The 18,897-nt window shown below is 54.9% G+C and overlaps 1 protein-coding gene across 8 annotated transcripts in view; it reads left to right on the forward strand.

Moving 5' to 3' along the window:
- Positions 1-18,897, forward strand: part of NCOR2 (nuclear receptor corepressor 2) — a 228,483-nt gene that overhangs the window by 170,749 nt on the left and 38,837 nt on the right. For 7 of the 8 annotated variants that reach the window (XM_082293756.1, XM_082293762.1, XM_082293758.1 and 4 more), the window contains 4 exons: positions 1,593-1,714; positions 2,577-2,749; positions 5,478-5,540; positions 14,758-14,900. In XM_082293756.1, the coding sequence (XP_082149882.1) occupies positions 1,593-1,714; positions 2,577-2,749; positions 5,478-5,540; positions 14,758-14,900 (501 nt within the window). The remainder of the gene's footprint in view (positions 1-1,592; positions 1,715-2,576; positions 2,750-5,477; positions 5,541-14,757; positions 14,901-18,897) is intronic. The other variant, XM_082293759.1, reaches the window with a different exon arrangement.

Here is an 18,897-nt window from a genome sequence, read left to right on the forward strand (position 1 = left end):
TCCTCCTTCTCCCCCAGTCTGGGGGCTGACAAGGGCAGTGCCTGGTACGCTGGGGATGACACTTCCCTTGGCCACTTGCTGCATGAGGCAGCCTGTTCCCCAAGCCATAGTGATCTGTGGACTTTGGAAAATTGTAGGCAATCAAGTGCTCATCCCAGCTGTTCCCTGACTCCCTCTCCCCCGGGACCTCCCAGCCTTGCATCCCACGGAGCAATTCCCGGAGCAACAGGAGCGTGAGCTGATGCATTACAGTTGTGTTCTGCACATGTGCAGAGGTGCTCCAGGGGCTGGCCAAGCGTGCCAGGATCCTGGTGGCACAGCTGCCTCCCTCTGTACAAGGAGGAACTGAAAGTCTGTGGGGTTTCAGTGGTACTGTGCCTGGGTTTTAAGGATTTGTGTTGAACCAGGGTCTGAAAGAATCAGCAGTTTTCTCATTAAATTGCTCCATTTGACAGCTCCACACTTCTGATTTTAGCACCAGCCCATGGGGGCAGAGAGCTCTGCTTGCAGCCAGTGCCGCTGCTGCAGGATGCCCAGTTCTGCAGACTGGGATCAGGCCAGTCCTACTGGCCTGAGGGGTGTGACACTTCAATCTGTACTTGATGTATGGCTGCATGCCAGCCAGACCAGCCACCTTCTGCTGATAAATCCATTTTAAGGCAATTTTACCCCCCATTACATCACCAAACCCTTTCCCAAGGGGTGGTGGAAGCCCTGCAGGCTGGGCAGGGGCCGGGTGAGCCCCGGTGGGTTTCCTGGAGCAAGCAGCTTTGCATTAGCCAGGAGCAGGATGGTTTAATAAATCATTTCCGTCTCTAATTTCTACTTCTCTATGCAATGCCTCTCGTTTGCTGGTCGCCAGAGGGAAGGGAGGTCAGGGGAACCAGGCCTCCCCAGCAACCTCCTTCCTGCAGCTGTTGAAACAAAATCCAGAACTATAATAATCACTGTGTCCCTCCCTGGGGTACCGTGGTGCCTTCGGTCCGAGCAGCGGCAGCAGCAGCGTTGGGGTGGTTGGGCTCACGGCCTCTGCTGAGGGTGCCAGGTGGTAAAGAGTGGGCAGAGAGGGCACCTTCCCTGCTCAGTGATACAGAGCCACAAACATTCCCCATGGGCTGTGTCAGATGCTTGGGAAAAAGATCAAAAGCATTGATATCGCAGAGCCTGGGGGTGTCACTGGTGCCCTGTCTCCTTCATGCTCCAGCAAAAGGCATCCACTGGCTGCAAATCCCCACCTATGTGGCTAAGCCAGAGCAGGAGCGTGGTTCTCACCTCTCTGCCTTAACCCCCACATCACATCCTTGCTTTTTGCCTGATCCCAGGGGAGCAGCTGGGGCTGTCCCACTGCCTGGAACAGGAGCCAGAGTGCAGCTGCCACGCCTGATCCTGAACTAGCTCTGATCTCCCTGGAAAGCTTTTGGCCCCTGTGGCCTCTACCAGTGCTCTGCCTGCACCCTCTGCCTGCAGCTCTTTCCTCTTGGCCACTTGCCCCCAGCATTGTTTCACAGCAGTTGTTTGGGTTGGCCCAGGTGCTGCCATGTGTCCGCCTCAGCGCTGAGGGCTTGGTTTATTTTACGCCCTTTGTTTTGCAGCAGCAGCAAATGCCCCGGAGCAGCCAAGAAGAGAAGGATGAAAAAGAGAAAGAAAAAGAGAAGGAGGGAGAGAAGGAGGAAGACAAGCAGGAAACAGAAAATGACAAAGAAGAACTGACAAAGTAAGGACGACCCTCCCTGCCTGGCTCCAGTGAGAGCACTGGGCTGGGGCTGCAGTGGTGGAATGCGGTAGTGGGATGCAGCGTAGTCCAGGGCTGCCTGACCCTGTGCGGGACTGTCTGCCCACCTCACCTCCTCTGCAGGAAGAGAAAAGCAGATCCTCCTCCTCATTCCTCTTCCCTGCTGCTCCCAAACTGGGAAAGCAACTCAATATGGGGTTTTTTAATATCATCCCAATCAATCTGCAAAGCTCCTGTGATCCTCCAGCTTGTTTTGTTGTTACGAGAGCCTCTGGGAGCTGGAGGAGCAATCCGGGCGCAGCGGAGCGCGGCACTTCACCTTTAGTGTTATTGATGTCAACATGAGCGCTCCCAGATGAAGAGCTCCAGCCAGCCCTGCCTCCCTCACGCCGAGCATCAGCGCCGTGGCAGGGAAAGGTTGGCACGCAGACCGCTCGCTATCTGTAATGGGCTTAATACTTGGTTTAAAAGAACATCTGGCTTCATTATATCTAGGCTGCAAAGACATTTACCAGCAGGTCCCTTTCAGGAAGATAAATGAGGAGGAGGCAGGGATGAATTTGAATGGTCTGGTATTAAACCTGTCTCTGTCAGGTCTCTGCGTGCACTTGGTGGTGGAGCTGCAGCCAGCTGCAGAAAGAAAACCCCACCACAAATCACCCCACCGCCAATCCCAGCCAGGAAAAGAGCCTGCGTCTGCAAAAAACCCCTGCAGACCTGCCCCCCTAAAAAACCAACAAAAAACAAAACGCATCCCCAAACACGTGCAGAGAAATAATTGCTTGACCTAAAAATCGGACCAACCAAACGACGTTTTTTTTTTCTTCTCTCCCTGTTTTTGCAGGGACAAGAACGACGACACATCCGGGGAAGACAACGATGAGAAAGAAACGGTCACCTCCAAAGGCCGCAAAACCGCCAACAGCCAGGGCCGGCGCAAGGGCCGCATCACCCGCTCCATGGCCAACGAGGCCAACAACGAGGAGGCAGCCACGCCACAGCAGAGCGCCGAGCTGGGTAGGTGGCAGGGGATGGGGGGCACGCTGCCCTGGGCTGGGCCTTTGGGGTATCCATTGTGCTGGGATGAGGCATCAGCCTGCTCTGCTCCCCGCTCGCAGAAGAGGGGTTCCCTTCGTGAAATCCTTCTTTCTGGGGAGTAGCAATGATGTTTCTCTCTATCCTGTGAGTTACTCAGCGTGGTTCACCAGGATAAGTGGGGGTATTTGCAAGCCTGGGTTGTCCTGGCTGAGTGTTAGTGGGTTTTATGGTCTCAGAGGAAAGTGTTGCAAAAGACAAAAAGGGAAGCCGTCAGTTTTAGCAGTGCTTTGGCAAGGCTTGTGTCCCTCCTGCACCCAGAGCTGGTTCCCTTTGCAGCTGATCAGGCTTCCAAGTCCCCTTGACCTCTGCACAGGACCCTGCTCTGCCCTCCCAGACTTGCCTGGGTCTGTGCCAGTTCTCTTACCTGCTCTGTTTTCAAATTTTTCTGGGGCCTGAGCAGCTGCAGCCTGTGAGATCTGCTCCTGCTTGGCCTTGGGCATTGGGCTGGTCCATTTCCATCCAGGCCTGAGGCAGCAAAGGGTGCTGCCTGTACTGTGGCACCCAGGCACTGCACCAGCCCATGGCCACACGTGGCAGTTGGCTGTAGCCGTGCCACACTGCCATGCTGGTCTTGGGCTGGATGGAATTTCATGGCAGCATCCACAGCCCCACGTTGGGCACATCTGCCTCTGGCATCTGCAGCATCAGTAGTTGCCACCCCAGGGAGGGGGCTCATGTATTGACTTACAGAAGCCAGTGCATCGAGGAATTTGGCTGATTTTCCTATATTTTCTACTCTGTCAAAGTAGAAAATTATTGCTGTGCTACCTAAGTCAGGTAAAAATAAAAGCAGGGTGACTCCTCTCGGTTTCCTTGCTCTGCAGTTTCTTGCTTGTGCTGTTCCATGTGCTATAAATCACGCGGAGGTGTTTCGCCTCCCTGTTCTCTGCTGACAACTGGCTGAAGCCTTGATTGCGAGCGCTCTGTTTTCATACAGGCGATATAAATAGTCCCCAGCACAACAGAGCCCTGCTCTCTCCCTCCAACTTGTTCAGCAGTGCTGCAGAGAAGCAGCAGATAATGCCAGTAACTTAGATGGGATTTTTTTATCCTGGTATCTCAGAGTCCTTGATAAACTTCAACTGCGAACACAGAGGAAAGCCTTTAGACCATGTTAAATTGGGAAAAAGGAATGGATCAATTCCAGTGACATATCTGAGCAATTGATTTCACTTTATGTCTCTCCAATAGCGCTTTAATTTAGGTTGGCTAAGAAAGTTATTGCATTTTAAATACCAATTGAACATTAAAAAACAACACAAAACCGTATTGTGGTTTAACTGCAGCGTGCTGGAGCTCCCCGTAGGCATCTGTTTCATAACTGCGCAACCTCAGTCGATGCCATTAATCAAACCAAACGGGCCGTTTCTGTGACATTTCTTTACCATACAATAACAGCCATCACCAGCTGAGCCAAGGGCCTGCACAGCGTTGGGGACACTCGCTTTTACGTAAACGAGCGTTGTTGCCCCAGCTCTGCCTGCTGCCGGGGGGAAGCGGTGAGGTATCAATTTCCCTCCCTCTTGGCTGGTGTCCCAGGGGGGACACGGTTCTGGGGGAGGCAGTGACCTGCATTGTCTTCCGGGAGGTGACACCTGCAGTCGTGCTCAGCCAGCTCTGAAGGAGATTCCTCTGCCCAATGCTGTGGGCATTGGAACCCCCACTGTCCTCCCGCAGGGTCTCAGCTTCTTGTAGAGCTTCCTGGAAGCTCCTTCCTTCTCTCTGTGCCTGTATTCTTTATCCTGAACCTATCAGCCTGTTTTCCATTTTGAAAGGACACTGTCAAAACATCTCTCATCACTGTTGAAATAATGCTTTGCCTGTTGTTTAGAGTAATAACCCCTTGGCAGCCTGAGCCGGAAATCTGTTTCCTTACCGAGTTGTTTTTTGTCTCTGACTCACACCCCAGTTTGTTATTGTAGGGTTTGCTCTGTGCCAGGCTGCCAGCAGGACTGGTGCATAGTGAAGGCTTTATGCAGGACCTTGGTGTCCCCAGCACCTGCTTGGAGTGGGGGAGAGGGGCAGCATCAGATGCTGACACCCCTGTCAGCCTCTCCTGGCTGGAGCAGCATGTCCTCTTCAACGGGCACTGCTCCAGACGAGCCCCCGCTGTTGCTGGAAGTGGCTCAGAGGTGTTGTCCAAGAGCCCAGTGATGGCACAGAGGGAGCCCGCGGTCACACACGGCCAACACCCTTGACAGATGCAGTCGGCCAAAGTCACCACTGAGGTGACGCTGTTTCTCCGTCTCTGACGGTCCCACCCTGCGTCTGCCTCCTCCAAAGCACACAGCCACAGCCAGCTCCATCTTAGCTACCTGTTGTTGGGCCGGGCTGCGTGGCACCAGATCAGCAGGAAATCTGCTGCCACTCTCAAGCCATTTGGCTTCACTTCCAGGCCCAAACTGGAGGTTTTGCATCACTGAGGTGCATCCTGAGGGGATGTTGTGCATGGGGTACTGTGGCATGGGAAGGCCTCACGACAGCCTTTCTTGTGGAAGCACTTCCTGCACTGCACGGGGTTTTGTCGTGCCTCCCGGGCACCGGGCATGGGGGACAGGGTTTGGGTGTTGGGGCACCTCCCCTGAGCTCACTGTGCTTGCTGGGTCCTGCTCACAGCTGACTGGTCTCTTTCCTTCTTCCTTCCCAGCTTCCCTGGAAATGAATGAAAGCTCTCGCTGGACCGAAGAGGAGATGGAGACGGCTAAAAAAGGTGAGACACTCGTTTTCTTTCTCTTATTGCCTGTGCTGGAGCTAATCCAGCAGTTGGGAATGGACAGCATCTGACTGCTGGCATTGGTGCAGGGTGGTGGGTCCTGAGCTGTGGGGCCGGAACCTGCCTGTCCTGCTGTTGGTTTGTTCCCAGTGCGCCTCAGGGAGGGTGTGGGGAAGGCAGGGAGTATGCTCAGCTTCTCCAGCCCCAGGAGCTGTGCCAACACCAGGGATGTCTGGGCTGTGGCTGGAGCCACGCATGTCCCATGAGGCAGAAGTTGGCTGTAGGAAATGGGGAAGATGCTTTGTCCGTTGCAGTTTTGGAGCTGCTGGTGCCTGTACCATGGGATGTAGTTTCACCCCACTCTTCGGAGCTTTATGGTTTCAGCGTGATCTGTTCCAGGCACACAGAGAGTGTCTGCCTGTGTTCGCAGCTCTGGGATTGAGGGAGAGGACGGTGAACCCCAGCACTCCGCAGGCACGTGTTGGGGAGCTCTCGAGAGCCAGGGCTGTGGGCAGCGTGGGGTGACTTTACATCCTGGAGCTGATTCAGAGCCTTTGCTGAGACCGTTTTTAAAAAGTGCTGAGTGTAGCACAGCCCTTCTTGCCACTTCCCCTCCTCGTGCCGCTCCTGCGCCAGCTCTTTCACTGCTTTAATTTTTTGCCAAAGTCACGTCCTGTTGATGGGCTGTCGAGCTCACATCCCCAGCCCGTGCATCCCGCTTGCATTGCTGCCGACTCTCCTGGCCCGGAGAGGATTGTAAATGGGAAATTAAAATGGAAATGAGTGCCGTTCGGGGATGGCAAAGGCAAATAGGCGTGTTAGCAGGTTCGGCTCAGCTTGGAAAATGCACCTGCTGCTGGGATGGTGATTACATGTTCTGGAGCGCCGGCTGCCCAGGTGCCGATGGGAGCTGTGGACTTGGATTACTTTGCCTGTGAATATCCCAAAGTGTTTGGCTCGCTCGCCTTTAAGCTGTTCCAACCCTCTTTTACAACCCTGTGCCAATCCTGCGCGTTGCTGAACGGGGCTCTCTGTAGTCGCAAAACTTAATAGATAGATTTTAATCAAGCAAACTGGCCTGGGGCCAGGTAATGGGGCGAGCAGATGCTGGCAGGGGAGGGTCATTGGAGGGATCTTTTCCGAGCACTGCTTTATTTTGGAGATCAGCATCTGGTTGTTAAAAAGTGCCTCTTGTTTTATGCTGGATGCTGGAGGTGCACTTAAGGAGTCTTAACACCAGCTGCCAAAGCCTGTGTGAAGGAAGGATGAAGCGTGGGAGCATGCAGCACTATTCCAGCCCAGGGGCCAGGAGGACGCAGGGAGATTTGCTGGTGTAAAGCCCAATGGCTGATTGTTTCTCCCTTCGTTACAACCTGGGAAACTGAGATTGCAACACCAGACTTCTACAGAAAAGCCAAATTCCCCTCTGCCAGGAAGCAGCCGCTTTAATGCTTCGAACTGGCTGTGTCTGGCATTTCCAGGGACCTGCGTGGTGGGGGTTTCCGAGACACAGCAACTGTGAAACTCCGGAGGTAACCTCAGAGGCTGGAGGAGGCGGTGGCAGAGCTGCTGCCAGCACGGCTGGGCAGGGGCAGAGGGGGTGGTGGCCTGTTCAGGCTGGGCTCAGAGACACAGGCACTGTTCTCCTCACCAAAAGGACTCGGCCACCCAAGGCACCCTCCTCCCTACTGGTACCAGTCAGAGCCCGTAGCTGGCTGGTTTAGGGAGTTCAGCAAGATGTGAGTCCCAGGGAAAGTCAGCCCTACCACCCCAGGTACTTTGGCAGAAGGGGACGGTCGGTGACCTCTGCTCCCAGCACTTGCCAACCAGGAGATCAGCCTGGCCTTGCTGTTCACCCCTGGGTTTCTTGTGCGTGGCGTGAAACTCCATGTCATTTGTGTTCAGGGAGGTGAGAGAAAACAGCCCTGGGACAGAGAGACACCAGAGCTGCCTGCTCTTCACAGTCACAGAGCTGCACAGGGAGTTTCCAGTCAGGAGAAGGCAGGATTGTGTCTGCCAGGGGAGACAGTGAAGGGGAGTACCATGTTACTAAACTTAAATAGGGGAACAAAAACCCAGCAAGAGGAAAGTTCTTGCTTAATGACACTTTCATTATGCAATAAACTTCGATTCAGTAGTCTGTCAAAATGTGCAGAGATTGGGATAACGATGGGGGATGTGTTTTTCTGATATTATCTCCTTGCGCCATGGCTGTGATCCTTGAAGTAGAAGGTTTTGATTTAACCTGAGTTGCTCGAGGAGTTCCCCCTTCCCTTCCCAAGCCGGGAAGCAGGCAGCACCCACTGCTTTGCTGCTGAGCAGGGTGCAGAGGCATTCAGCAGCGGGATGGGGCTGCTCCTTAAAAGGCAATGTTTAGGCAGTTCCTGCATTTGGGGGACCTACTGGATGAGCCCACGCAGCCAAGAGTTGAAGGTAGGCTGGAAGGGGGTCTGCAAGCAGCAGGCAAGCACCAGCCTCAGCAGTGGGTGGGTTTATTGTCCCCCCAGCCCCTCCACCAAGTGTCACCACCAATGCCAGTGCTTCAGGGCAGCTGCAATAACCCTGGAGCTGAACTCGATGAACCGGGAGGTTTCGACATGACCTTTGTTAGTGTTTAAAGTCTGGTATCTGTTCTCGCCCAGCTCGGGGTTTTCCCGTGGTGTCTAACAAGTGGTTTTGTTCTTTGAAAAGAGGCGGGTGGAAGTGGCAGGCTCTTGCTGAGGTCCTCCCGTGCCTTGCCCAGGCTCTGTGCTCCTTTTCCCCAGGGCACAGCCAGCCTGGGGCTCTTTATACCTTTTCCCATGCAGAGGACACAGAGAGGCCACAGGATGGAGTCAGCGTGATGAGGCAGAGGAGGGTTGGGCACGAATATAAATTATATATACACATATATATATATATATATATAAATATATAAAATACTGAAGACAGAGAGTTAAATAACCCATGAAGACTCCTGTATAGTTCCTTCTGGGTAGATACAAAATATTCCCTTGGATACCAAAGGCACTTTTTCGAATGCGTATTTTCAGTGCTGACAACAATTCATCTGAGTTTTGGACTGACCTGAACCATTTTTTCCCCAGTCCCATTCTGTTCATAAAACTAAAATAAAAGTCAGCCACCTTACATCACCTTTGGAATGCAGGAGCTGGCTGGGTGATGCTGGGGAGCCAGCAGCTCCATACCTTCCTCCTTTCGTCTCCTCTGTGCTTGTGTTGGAGCCTTCCCTTCTCCCATCAGAGGTATTTACAACTGTGAAAACCTTCTGATAGTAGTAAAAGTGGGCTGGAGAAACTGGTTTGCAGCTCATCTGTCGCTGCACGTTGTCCTTCTGGGTGCCCTTGGGGTGGGATGTGCCTTGGGGTCTCCCACTCAGATGTTGTCTATCCAGGTGGGGTGCAAAGGGAGCTCAGAGCGAGGAGAGCCCAACCTCACCATCCCAGTGTTCACAGCCAAAGTGATGTATGTGCCTGGTGCTCGTCATGAAGTCTGTACGAAGCGACGTGGTGGAAATTATTGGGATGGGGCAGACTGGGTACCATGAGGGCACAACTGTGTCCAAGGTGTAAATTAGCCACGCTTGCTCTGAGTGAGGCTGTGGTTGACTGCAGCCCCATCCCTGCCGTCCCAGGCTGGTGCTTGGCTGCCTTTCAGCCAAGGTGTTATCCCCAGGACTGTGCCTGTGGTGCAGGTGCCCACCATGCCCCTGGAGCTGCACTTTGTGCCACCGTTGGCTGAATGTTTCTCGAGTGTGTAGGAGCAAACTGCGAGGATTTGCTTAGTGAGTGTCAGTGAATGGAATACAATAGGCCTGTCAGGAGGAACTGCTGGGTAATTACTATAATTTGCTGCCTACATTTTAATTTTGAGTATTATTTTTTCAACAATAAGGGAGCGGGAATAGTATCTGAACCAGGTGAAAGAAGAGAGCTGGGCCTGCCAGCAGTGGCTGCTCCACGTGTACTCATTGCCATGCTGGACCAGAAGGGATGGCACATCTCCAGGAGCAGGCATCCTGAGTGGGACTTCCTGTCCCCTGGTGTCAAAGGATAGGACACAGCAAAAAAGGCATGCTGTAGTAGGAGTAGTAAAGCCAGGCAGGTCTGCATCAGGGCACAGGGCTCAAGGGTTTGCAGCAGGTGGGTGCAGTGATCTAGGAACCATCCATTTCAAAGGGGAGACCTGGGAGCTGAGGGTCTCCAGCCAGGGCCAGCAGAGAGGGGACATTGCACTAGAGCTGAGCTGGTTGGGGCTCCCAACTCCTTGCTGGTCAGGTACCCACACCTTGTTTGGTGACACTGCCTCCCTGCAGAGAAGTGGCATGATGGGGTGTGAAAGGTGCTGGGGAGTTCAGCTGCAAGCTCCTTTGTAGCCATGGGATGTGTCAGAGGCGTGCTTGTGTCCAGTCACCAAAAGAGAGGTCCACTGGGAGCACGGCAGGCTGGTGCCAGCATCAGCTGAAGGAAGGAAGGGCATCGCTCACCAAGGAAGGAAGGAAGGAAGGGCATCACCCACCGCGGCAGCGAGAGCACACCGAGCCGGCTGCCTGCGCCATGGTCCCTCCGGCAACACCCCAGCGCCTGCGGGGATGTGGGCTCGCCCCCCACGCACCATCCCCACTGCTTCCCTTGGCACAGCATCAAGAGCCTGGCGTGCACCTGGCTCTGCCACCCACTGATCCGTGGCCCTGGAGAAGTTACTCACCTTCTCTGAGCCTCTGCAAAGCACCCCGAGGTTAGTGCAGGAAAGCGATGCAGACCACACTTTCGGGATGCTTTGGGTGGTGTCGCTGACTCCGTAGGGCTGGTCTTTCTCCAGAATAGGATTGCGGCACATTTTGGCTGTGCCGTAGCCAGAACTGCCTCCATGCTCACTCCCAAGGGGGTGCGTGGGTGCAAGAGGTACTGAAGGATCATACCAGGTACCGTCGGGCGTAGGGAATGATACCACTTGGTTTTTCCCCTATAACCTTGGTCTGTTAATCCACACGAGCTCCCATTAAGGGACGCTTTTACGGGCTCTCTCCGCCCTCACCAAGCCCAGGGTGGAGCTGGGCAGCCGTGCCAGAGAGCCTTGGAATGTCTCTCGTGAAAACCCCCAGCTGCAGCGAGCCGAGGGGGTGCGAGCTGACAGCCCTCGCCCGCCACGCTGCCCCTCCGGGTTTCTTCTCTGTTCCCCGAGATGCTGAGCACAGTACCCCGCTCTCCGAGCTCCTCTTCCTTCCAGCCTCCACTTGCTGTACGGGAGCAGAGGCCCCGGTCCGCCCTTGGCGACACCGGTGCCAAACCTCTCCCCATCCCTCCTGTGCCAGGGCAGCAGCTGCAGGGCCGAGGTGTCCTGGGGCGCCGTGGCACCCCGTCGGTGCGGCTCTGGGCTCGCCGGCGTGCACGTCCCCAAAGAAAAGCGCCTTTGATTCACTTGAGAGCGGAGAAAACTATTAGCCAAGCTTTGTTTTCCTGGATCCCTCCCCCTGCCGCTGACATTCAGCCGAGAGCGAGGGAGACAGAAAGTGAGCGAGGGAGGGCGGGAGCGGGTGCCAAGCGCCGCACCCCTTGTCAGCTTGGGTCAGCGCCACGTTCGTTATTAATGCTCTGTCTAGAGGTCACATTCAGATGCAACGAGCCCCGGGTCAGCCAGAGGAACAGATTAGAGCTTGCTCGCTGCTCCGCCACATACCGACGGCACCGGCTCCCCGTCCCCGGGCTGGCAGGAGCGGAGCTGCCGCGCTCCCGCCCCTTCGCTTTTCTCCTGCCTTTTTTTTTTTTTTTCTTTTTTTTTTTAATTATTATTATTTCTTGGCAACGTCGGGCATCTCCTGAAACTGCACAGTCTCCCCATAGCCCCGAGCTGCTGAGCAAGGAGATGAGGTAGGGGAGAAAATACTGGCGGCGCTTCCATCCACCTTAACAACCGCGGCTGCAGCCGGCTGGAACGCTCCGGCGAGCGAGCGGGAGGAGAGCGGAGAACGCTGTTCGCTCCAAAGGGAAGAGCGCTGGGGCCGGAGCATGTGTTCCCACCAACTTCTGCCATCGGGGTCAGGAGTCTGCCGCCTGTGACCTGGTTTCCAGCCTCGGTGCCCGTTCGCTCGCCGCTCCCGGCCGCCCATGGCTCTGAAATCCTCTCGCCCCCAGGATTTAAGGAACCGGCTTTGCTTTCTTCTCTGTCTCCGGCTGCTGCGAGGGAGCGAAAGCGAAATGCGTGGGGAGGGTGTGAGCGGAGCACTCGCAGCGCTTTGCCGCGGGCTGCCGTGCCCGGGGGGGCTTTGAAGAAGTGCCCTGACAGCCGTGTCCTTCCCAGCCCACCCGCTGCACACTCCAGGTGTGCTCCCTGCCCGCCGGAGCACGTAAGTCGGGTGTTGGGGTCCGAAGGATGGGGTTAACCTCAAGATTGTGTGTGGCTGCGTGCCTGCGGCAGACCCTGCGTCCGGAGCCCCCGCCCCGAGCCGCGGAGCTCAGCCTTCCTGAGGATCTGATAACTCGGTTATTAGTCATAGTTTCAGTTGCGACGCGGAACGAAGGGCCGCGTGTGCCGGGGCGGGCTGGTGCTGCCGTGCCGGGCTGGTGTGCCGGGGAGCGCAGGGCAGGGGGAGCAGGTTCTGGGGGTGGCTCTGCTGAAGGAGCTCATGGAGATGGGGTGCCTGGCGAGCCGGGAGCTTACCAGCACGTCCGGGGGTGTCTCGGCTGGTCCCTCCCGAGTGTGCAGATAACTACAGCGTGGGAAGCAGGTGTTGCTGTTTCGCTCTGGTTTCATGTAGAAGAAGAGTGGTGGGGCTCCCTGCCGGTCCCGCAGGCAGGGGCTGCAGGCAGCCTCCTCCTCCTCCTCCTCTTCCTCCCGAGCCCAGCATGGATGCGGCCACCTGCCCAGTCAGCTGCAGGCTCCTTCAGCAGTGTCCCAGTGAGCAGGGGCACAGCCATCCTGGGCAGGGGGAAGGACAGCCAGGAGCTGGCATTGCCTGCGGTTGGTAAAGGTCACACCACACTCGGGACTGCTCACATTGACATCCATCACATCCCCCCAGCCCTGCCATGCCAGGTCCTGCTTCCTGGCATCTTTCCTGCCGAAGCACCCGTGCTCAAGGCACATCCACACCACTGCCAGTGTCTTCATTTCAGCTTTGCCCGGGGCACACAATCAGCCTTGGCCCCGGCTGTCACTCTTGGTGCTGGGCCACCAGTGCGGTGATGAGCAGAGGGACAGAGCTGCTTGTTTGCTTTGGATGGCAGCAGGGGGTTGTGTCAGAGGGGATGGGTTGTGACACTGGGGACTGTCCTGTTTTCCCCTGCGGCATTCAGCAACAGCAGGGGGAGGATTCCTGCCCCACTCATTGCCTCAGGATTGGTGGCCGGATGTGATTTTTTTAATCTATTATTTTTTCTAAGAAGTCCCAGCCCGCCAGCGGGGTGACAGAGGTCGTGGGTTTGGCTGAGCGAGGCTGGGAGTTGCAGAGTTAAAGCTCAAACTTGTTTCTTGGCTTGCCAGGGCCTTTCTGGTGCTCAGTGCATGTGATGCCTCGTACATGCAATTTGATAAGCCTGGTGCTGGGACGGGCAGGATACAGGCACCAGCTGGATGTTAACTCCTGCTGTGCTGGGTGCTGCTGGTTTTCTCCAGGACCTGGGAAGCAGGGAGGGGGATTTCATCTCACTGGGGGTACATGGTGCCGTCTATTCAATGCAGCCATGCCCTCCCCTTGCACGGACTCACAGAACAGATCCTGGCTGGAGACGCTTCCCCGGGGCCCAGTTGCGTGTGGCTGTGCTGAGATCAGCCCGTCCCCTGGGGTTTGTTGTTGGGCTGAAGCAGAGGTTGGGCTGGCACTTTTAAGGGCCGGGCTGACACATGGCAGCAGCTTGGCAGGAGGCTGGCAGCAGGGCTGGGGCACAGCTGCCATGTTCCCAGGCACAAACAGCCATGCCAGGAGCCCCGGTGTGGGACTCACCATGGTCCCAAGCACCATGGTGTCAGAGCAGCCAGGGAGGGACTTGGATATGGAGTCAGTGGTCAGTGCCTACTCCCAACCACACAGGGCTCTGTGGCTGGTGATCTCTGGGCAGAAAATCCCCCAGCAAAGGAGAAAGATGTTCTCAGCAGGTTCATTCCCTGCTGGTTTTCATCTTGAAGTTACCTTTCTGTGGCAGTAAAGTGCCCCTGGGCTTACAGACTACATCCTGTATCCTCACAAGGTGCAGCGAAGGGCTAGGGAACTGTTGGCCTGATGGTGGCACCACATGGGCAGTCAGGAGCAAGCCAGACTGGAAGTGTCCCACAGGCTGGTGGCAGCTCCAGCCCCACAAGACACCACACGAAGGGCCAGCCGCACAGCAGGAATAATGGCAGGCAGCAAGATATTACTTCCCAGAAAGCCTGGATGGTCCATTTGCAGGCCACCTCCAGGAGCCTGGGGTGCCACTGCACCCACCTCTTGGCTGTGGTTGTAAGTCCTACCTCCATCTGCAGGACCAGGGGTGCCCAGATACCCCAGCAGAGATGGCAAGGACACGAGGTGCTGACTGTCTCCTTCCTCCTCCTCATCCTCCTCCACCCTGCTGGGTTTGCCCCAGTGCTGACAGGAGCCCTGTGTTGGGGTGGCACCATCTGGCCAGGATTGCCAGCCCTTGGCATGATGCCTGACCTGGGAAGCTGCTTTTGCTCATGAGCCTGTGATGAGCTCTAATCCCCCGGCACGCCTCTTCCCAGCCCGGGACATTACCTGGGCTTCCCTGCTGGGATGCTGCCACTTACCTGCTCGGGCTTCCCTCCTCTTCCCTAACAGGGCTGTGTGCCTTGCCACCCCTCTTGAAATCATCACTGGGACACAGGAGAGTAGGAAGAGCCTTTGCTTCGTGTTAGGGACTGAGAGCAGCTGTCCCAAGTTCTCTTGGGCATGCCAACACCTGCTCCAGCCGTCCCAAAGGAAAGGGAACACCGCTTGTCCTCATGACTGCTCAGTGGCTGGCCGAGACGTGGCTGTGGGATGTATTTTATTCCAGAGACGGTCAGCATAGTGCCTTTTTTCCTTTTGGAAAGAAAAACAGGCTTTCATAGGTCATCCCCTGGCCTAGCAGCCATTCAGACAGGTGCTAGTGACCATATTGTTCCTGTGGAGTTTGGCTTGCACGGAGGAGGTTTCCCGTTCTGCGTGGATAATGCTGCCCTTGTGCGAGCGCATCTGGTGTTAAACCTTCCTCCTCTCTCCCTCCTCCAACCGCAGGTCTCCTTGAGCATGGGCGGAACTGGTCGGCCATTGCCAGGATGGTGGGCTCCAAGACTGTGTCGCAGTGCAAAAACTTCTACTTCAACTACAAGAAGAGGCAGAACCTGGACGAGATCCTACAGCAGCACAAACTGAAAATGGTGAGAGCCCTGTCCCGGCCTGCATTAGGCACTGAGGATATTTCCTAGCAAATCCTTGGATGCTTCCCACAGCCAAGGGGGGCCTTTATCATGTTGGGTGAAAGCTGTGGAGACTGTGGAGTGGCGCAGGAAAGGGTTGTCCACCCGTCTGTCCCTGGGAGGTCTGCATGAGGCAGAGTTGCTGCAGGGGAGATGCCTGGGTGTCTGGAGCGTGGCTGGTACGCCGGGAGCTGAGGAGCGGGGCTGTGGTGCGTTGGCCAGGATGCGAGTTCCGATGGCTGTGCAAATACTTTGTCTCTGGTGAGGTTGTGCTGTTCCACCCCAGTGAGCAGAGAGCCCGGCTGGGCCACAAGGGTCTGTGCCTTGCGGGTTCTGCAGTTACCTGCAGTAAACTGCTTTGGTTTGCCCCGGAGAAAATCAAGGATTTTGACAATGTGAGGAAAGCCTGGCTCTGAAACAGGTTTTCTTCAGCACTGTGAGCAGATGCGCACATCTCTCCGTGCCTCAGTTTCCCCTTCCAGTGGGGCTAACACTGCTTCTTCCCTGGCATGTGGAGCAGGGTGTGAATGTAGTGGAGCATGTTTGGTGTTCTGGAGATAGATTGGACTGCTTAGAGTCACTAAAGATTATAATTATTTCATTTGTAGAGTATCCTGGGGTTCCCAGTTTCTGGCTAATAGAATTCACATGGCTAAACCCCCAAGGGGTGCTTTGAAAATGCAAAGGACAATGTTCAATGCAGGAATCTTTCCAAGCAAGCTATTACAGCAAGAGTAAAAAGAAAGACAGGAAAACATTCAATGACTCACCCAGGAATTTAATATCCTAGTCAGTCTATAGGAATGAGAGAAAGAGAAGACATCGGCGATTCTTTTTTATTAATTCTCTATGCACAGAGACACTCCTGTGTTCCCATGTTTCACCGAATTGTTTTTAGAAACAAAGCAAACAAACTATATAAAAGACCCCCAGACCCATATAAAGGCTGGAATGAAATATTCTGTGAAATGTGCATCAAGCCCTCTGAATATAAAAAGTTACATTAGAAAGATATCATTGTTCATTACTGGGGAGAATCTGAAATAAGATCATACAGCTTTGCTGGCAGTGGAGCCGGTGTGTATTAATTTACTCTGCTCCCTAATGTTGCAGAAATTATATCACGGAAGTGTTTTTCTGCAGAACCACATTTTTCCCTGCATCCGTCCCTCCAAGGCAGCCGCTAGACTTCTCCAGTCTAATTGCTCACTCTCACTTGCAGTTTATATCAGCATCATCATTTTATTTTTCGAGCATTGGAGGCTGTGGGATTTGGTCGTGGAGAAGAACAATGAACATTCAGCTGTTATTTATTGTACTCTATTGTTTTGTGGCAACAGCAGATGCCAGAAAGCTGAACAAAATAAAAGAACAACTGAGATTAAATTGCCATAGACCTTCCTTCCTGACTCCTAAATATATTCCCAAGCAAACCGAGGCTCCGAATCTCATCCTATACCCAGTATCAGCCATGACCTCTGCGGTGGAAGCACGTGGTGAAGCAGCGTGGCATCGCTTAGTTTTGCCATGACATCCACAGATTATTCCCTGACCTCACCACCACCAGCTATCTGATCATGTGTGGGGAAACGCAGTGGCTCTGCTTTTCCTCCTCATGCTAAATGAGGGTAAACTTAATTAGCAGATCTCATTTATTTCCCAAATGGGGCTCGTTAATATTGTAGCCTCCTCTTCCAGGTGGGTGTGGCACCGGGTTTCAGCAGTGTACAGGTTACTCTGAGGAGCTGTGGGGCCGTGCCATGGCAGTGGCCGGTGTGGGATGGGAAACAGGCAGCGAACCAGCCAGCTGCACCCTGGGACAGGCAGCCTGTTACTGCTGGGGCAGGGTCAGGCCACCTTGAGGCTTCACTTATCTGCCCTGCTGTGTGTTTTGGCTTGGTTTCGCTGCTGCGCCGCTCGGATGTGTCCCAGGCATCAGCGTCACTTAGCCTTGACCTTCTGCACACTGCACTCGCTAATCTTGGCATTTAAGGAAAGCAGGGCATTGGGATATATTGGTGTCCTCGGAGCTGCTCCTTCTGCCAGTGGCTGGAGATTAGGCACTGTCTTCACTGGGATCAGTCTGCGGTGCGATTGTCGCTTCGGTCTACTGACTGCTGCGGCTTGTTTTGGCTTGGGCAGGGAAGAGGGGCCAGTTATCCCCGGGGCTGGGGCTGGTCCTGCTTGGAGACCAAGTTCTGTGGACCTGCTCTGAGCAACATCTCTTTAATTCCTTGCTTTTTTTGGATGTTGCTGGCTTTGCACAGCAAAACTGCTTCAGGAGTGCAGTCTAGAGGCCTCTGCTTCTAGGGAATGAGTGTGTCTGACTTGCCTTGGTCCTGCTGTTGGGACAGGCTGAGCCTGATGGGAGGTTCCTGTCAGGGTGGCTCTGTGTTGGTACTGGGGTTTGGGAGCTGTTTGGTTGCTGCCACATCAGGTGGTGAGTTCAGGGAGAGGCTGAATTTGTTGGGATGGCCCAGAAAGACATTGTGGTGTAGGAGGCATGGAGTGACCCCTCGTGCAGGGTTCCGTGTCCTTGCTGTGCACAGCGTATATCCTCAGTGGTCTTGGCGAGTCAGAACGCTTGAGTGGCACCAAGTCCTGGATAGTCCTGAGGAAATACCTGGTGGCAGGTAGAGAGGAGCAAGGCTGCACAAGGAGTCTGGAGCTGTAAGCATGATAAGAGACAAAGTGGTGGCCTTGAACTTATCTCTAGATGTAGCCAGGCTCTGCTGCCCGTATTTCACGTAATTTTCCCTAAATACCAGCAGTGGGGTCTGCTGGGAGAGGGACCCACAGTGCCCCTGGGGCCACTTGCTGCTCTGCTCTGCCAGCAACTGCCAGCCCCAGGCTCTGGCCAAGTAGGGTGCTGAGGCAGAGGCTGGTTCCCAGCTAATTCCCTGTGAGGAGCCTGCTCCTGCCCGCGGCTGAGTCACGGACCCGTGAGTAAGAGGCAGAGAAGTCTTTGCCATAGTAACGTCGGCGCTCTGTCACTGCGTTAGCGTGATGGGGAACTGCTGCTTCACACAGGAACGTGCGGTGCTGAATCGCTGCCGTGGCAGAGGCGCGAACGCCGGCAGCACCAGGGCGTCACTGGCAGGGCCGGGATGGGGCAAGGGAACCACAGAGCCTGGCATTCCTCCTGCTGCCTCTCCATGCCTGCACAGAGCCCCTTCTCAAGTGCCTTTTTTCCCCTCTCTCCTGCCCAGTTTGATAAAAATAGATTTTGAGCAAGCAGCGTTTCCAAGCAAAAAGCAGTTGTATTTGTTTGTTTTATCTGGAAGTTTTCTAAAGGATTGAGAAGTTGGGGGTGGGGGAAGGGGGGGACCAGCTCTTCCCAGCACAGAGATCCAGCAGCAAAGTTAACGTTTCCACCACGGCTTTATCTTTTCATCCATGTAAATAAACGTCCTACACACGTCACTCATGTGGGGTTTGCAGGGAGAGCCGGAGATGATGAGCCTGTTCCTACTGGTAATATTTACTCAAGCAACAAGAGCAGGAAACAATAGCAAAGCCGAGACTTTTCCTTCAGGTCTGCAGGAGGGAGCAGCTGTCCACACCCTCGTGGCTGTGGCACGTGCTCCAGCCAGGGAGGTTGGGGCTGTCTCAGGGCAAGCCAGGACACCGGGCAGTCACCTTTGGGATGCCGTGCTGCACTGAGCATGCCACTGTCCACTGGTGACAGCTGCCCTGGCGTGGGAGTCTAAGTTCTTTGGCAGCACCTGCCAAAGGGAACATGAAAGCAGGTGCATGGAAATGTTGGCTGGGCTGTATCTGGGGCATCAGCTTCGTTATCTGTAGACGTGCGTCAAGTCACAGCCACGCGTGTTTGCGTAGCTGGAGCTAGAGCCTGGAAGTGCGCAGGACCAACACATCACATGTGTGTCATGAGCAGATATGTGACCCCCGGGCTCTTGCCAGCCTTGCACTGGTGACCTCTGCATGATTGTCCCTT

This window comes from Coloeus monedula (assembly GCF_965178545.1).
Source record: "Coloeus monedula genome assembly, chromosome: 18".
Taxonomy (NCBI): domain Eukaryota; kingdom Metazoa; phylum Chordata; class Aves; order Passeriformes; family Corvidae; genus Coloeus; species Coloeus monedula.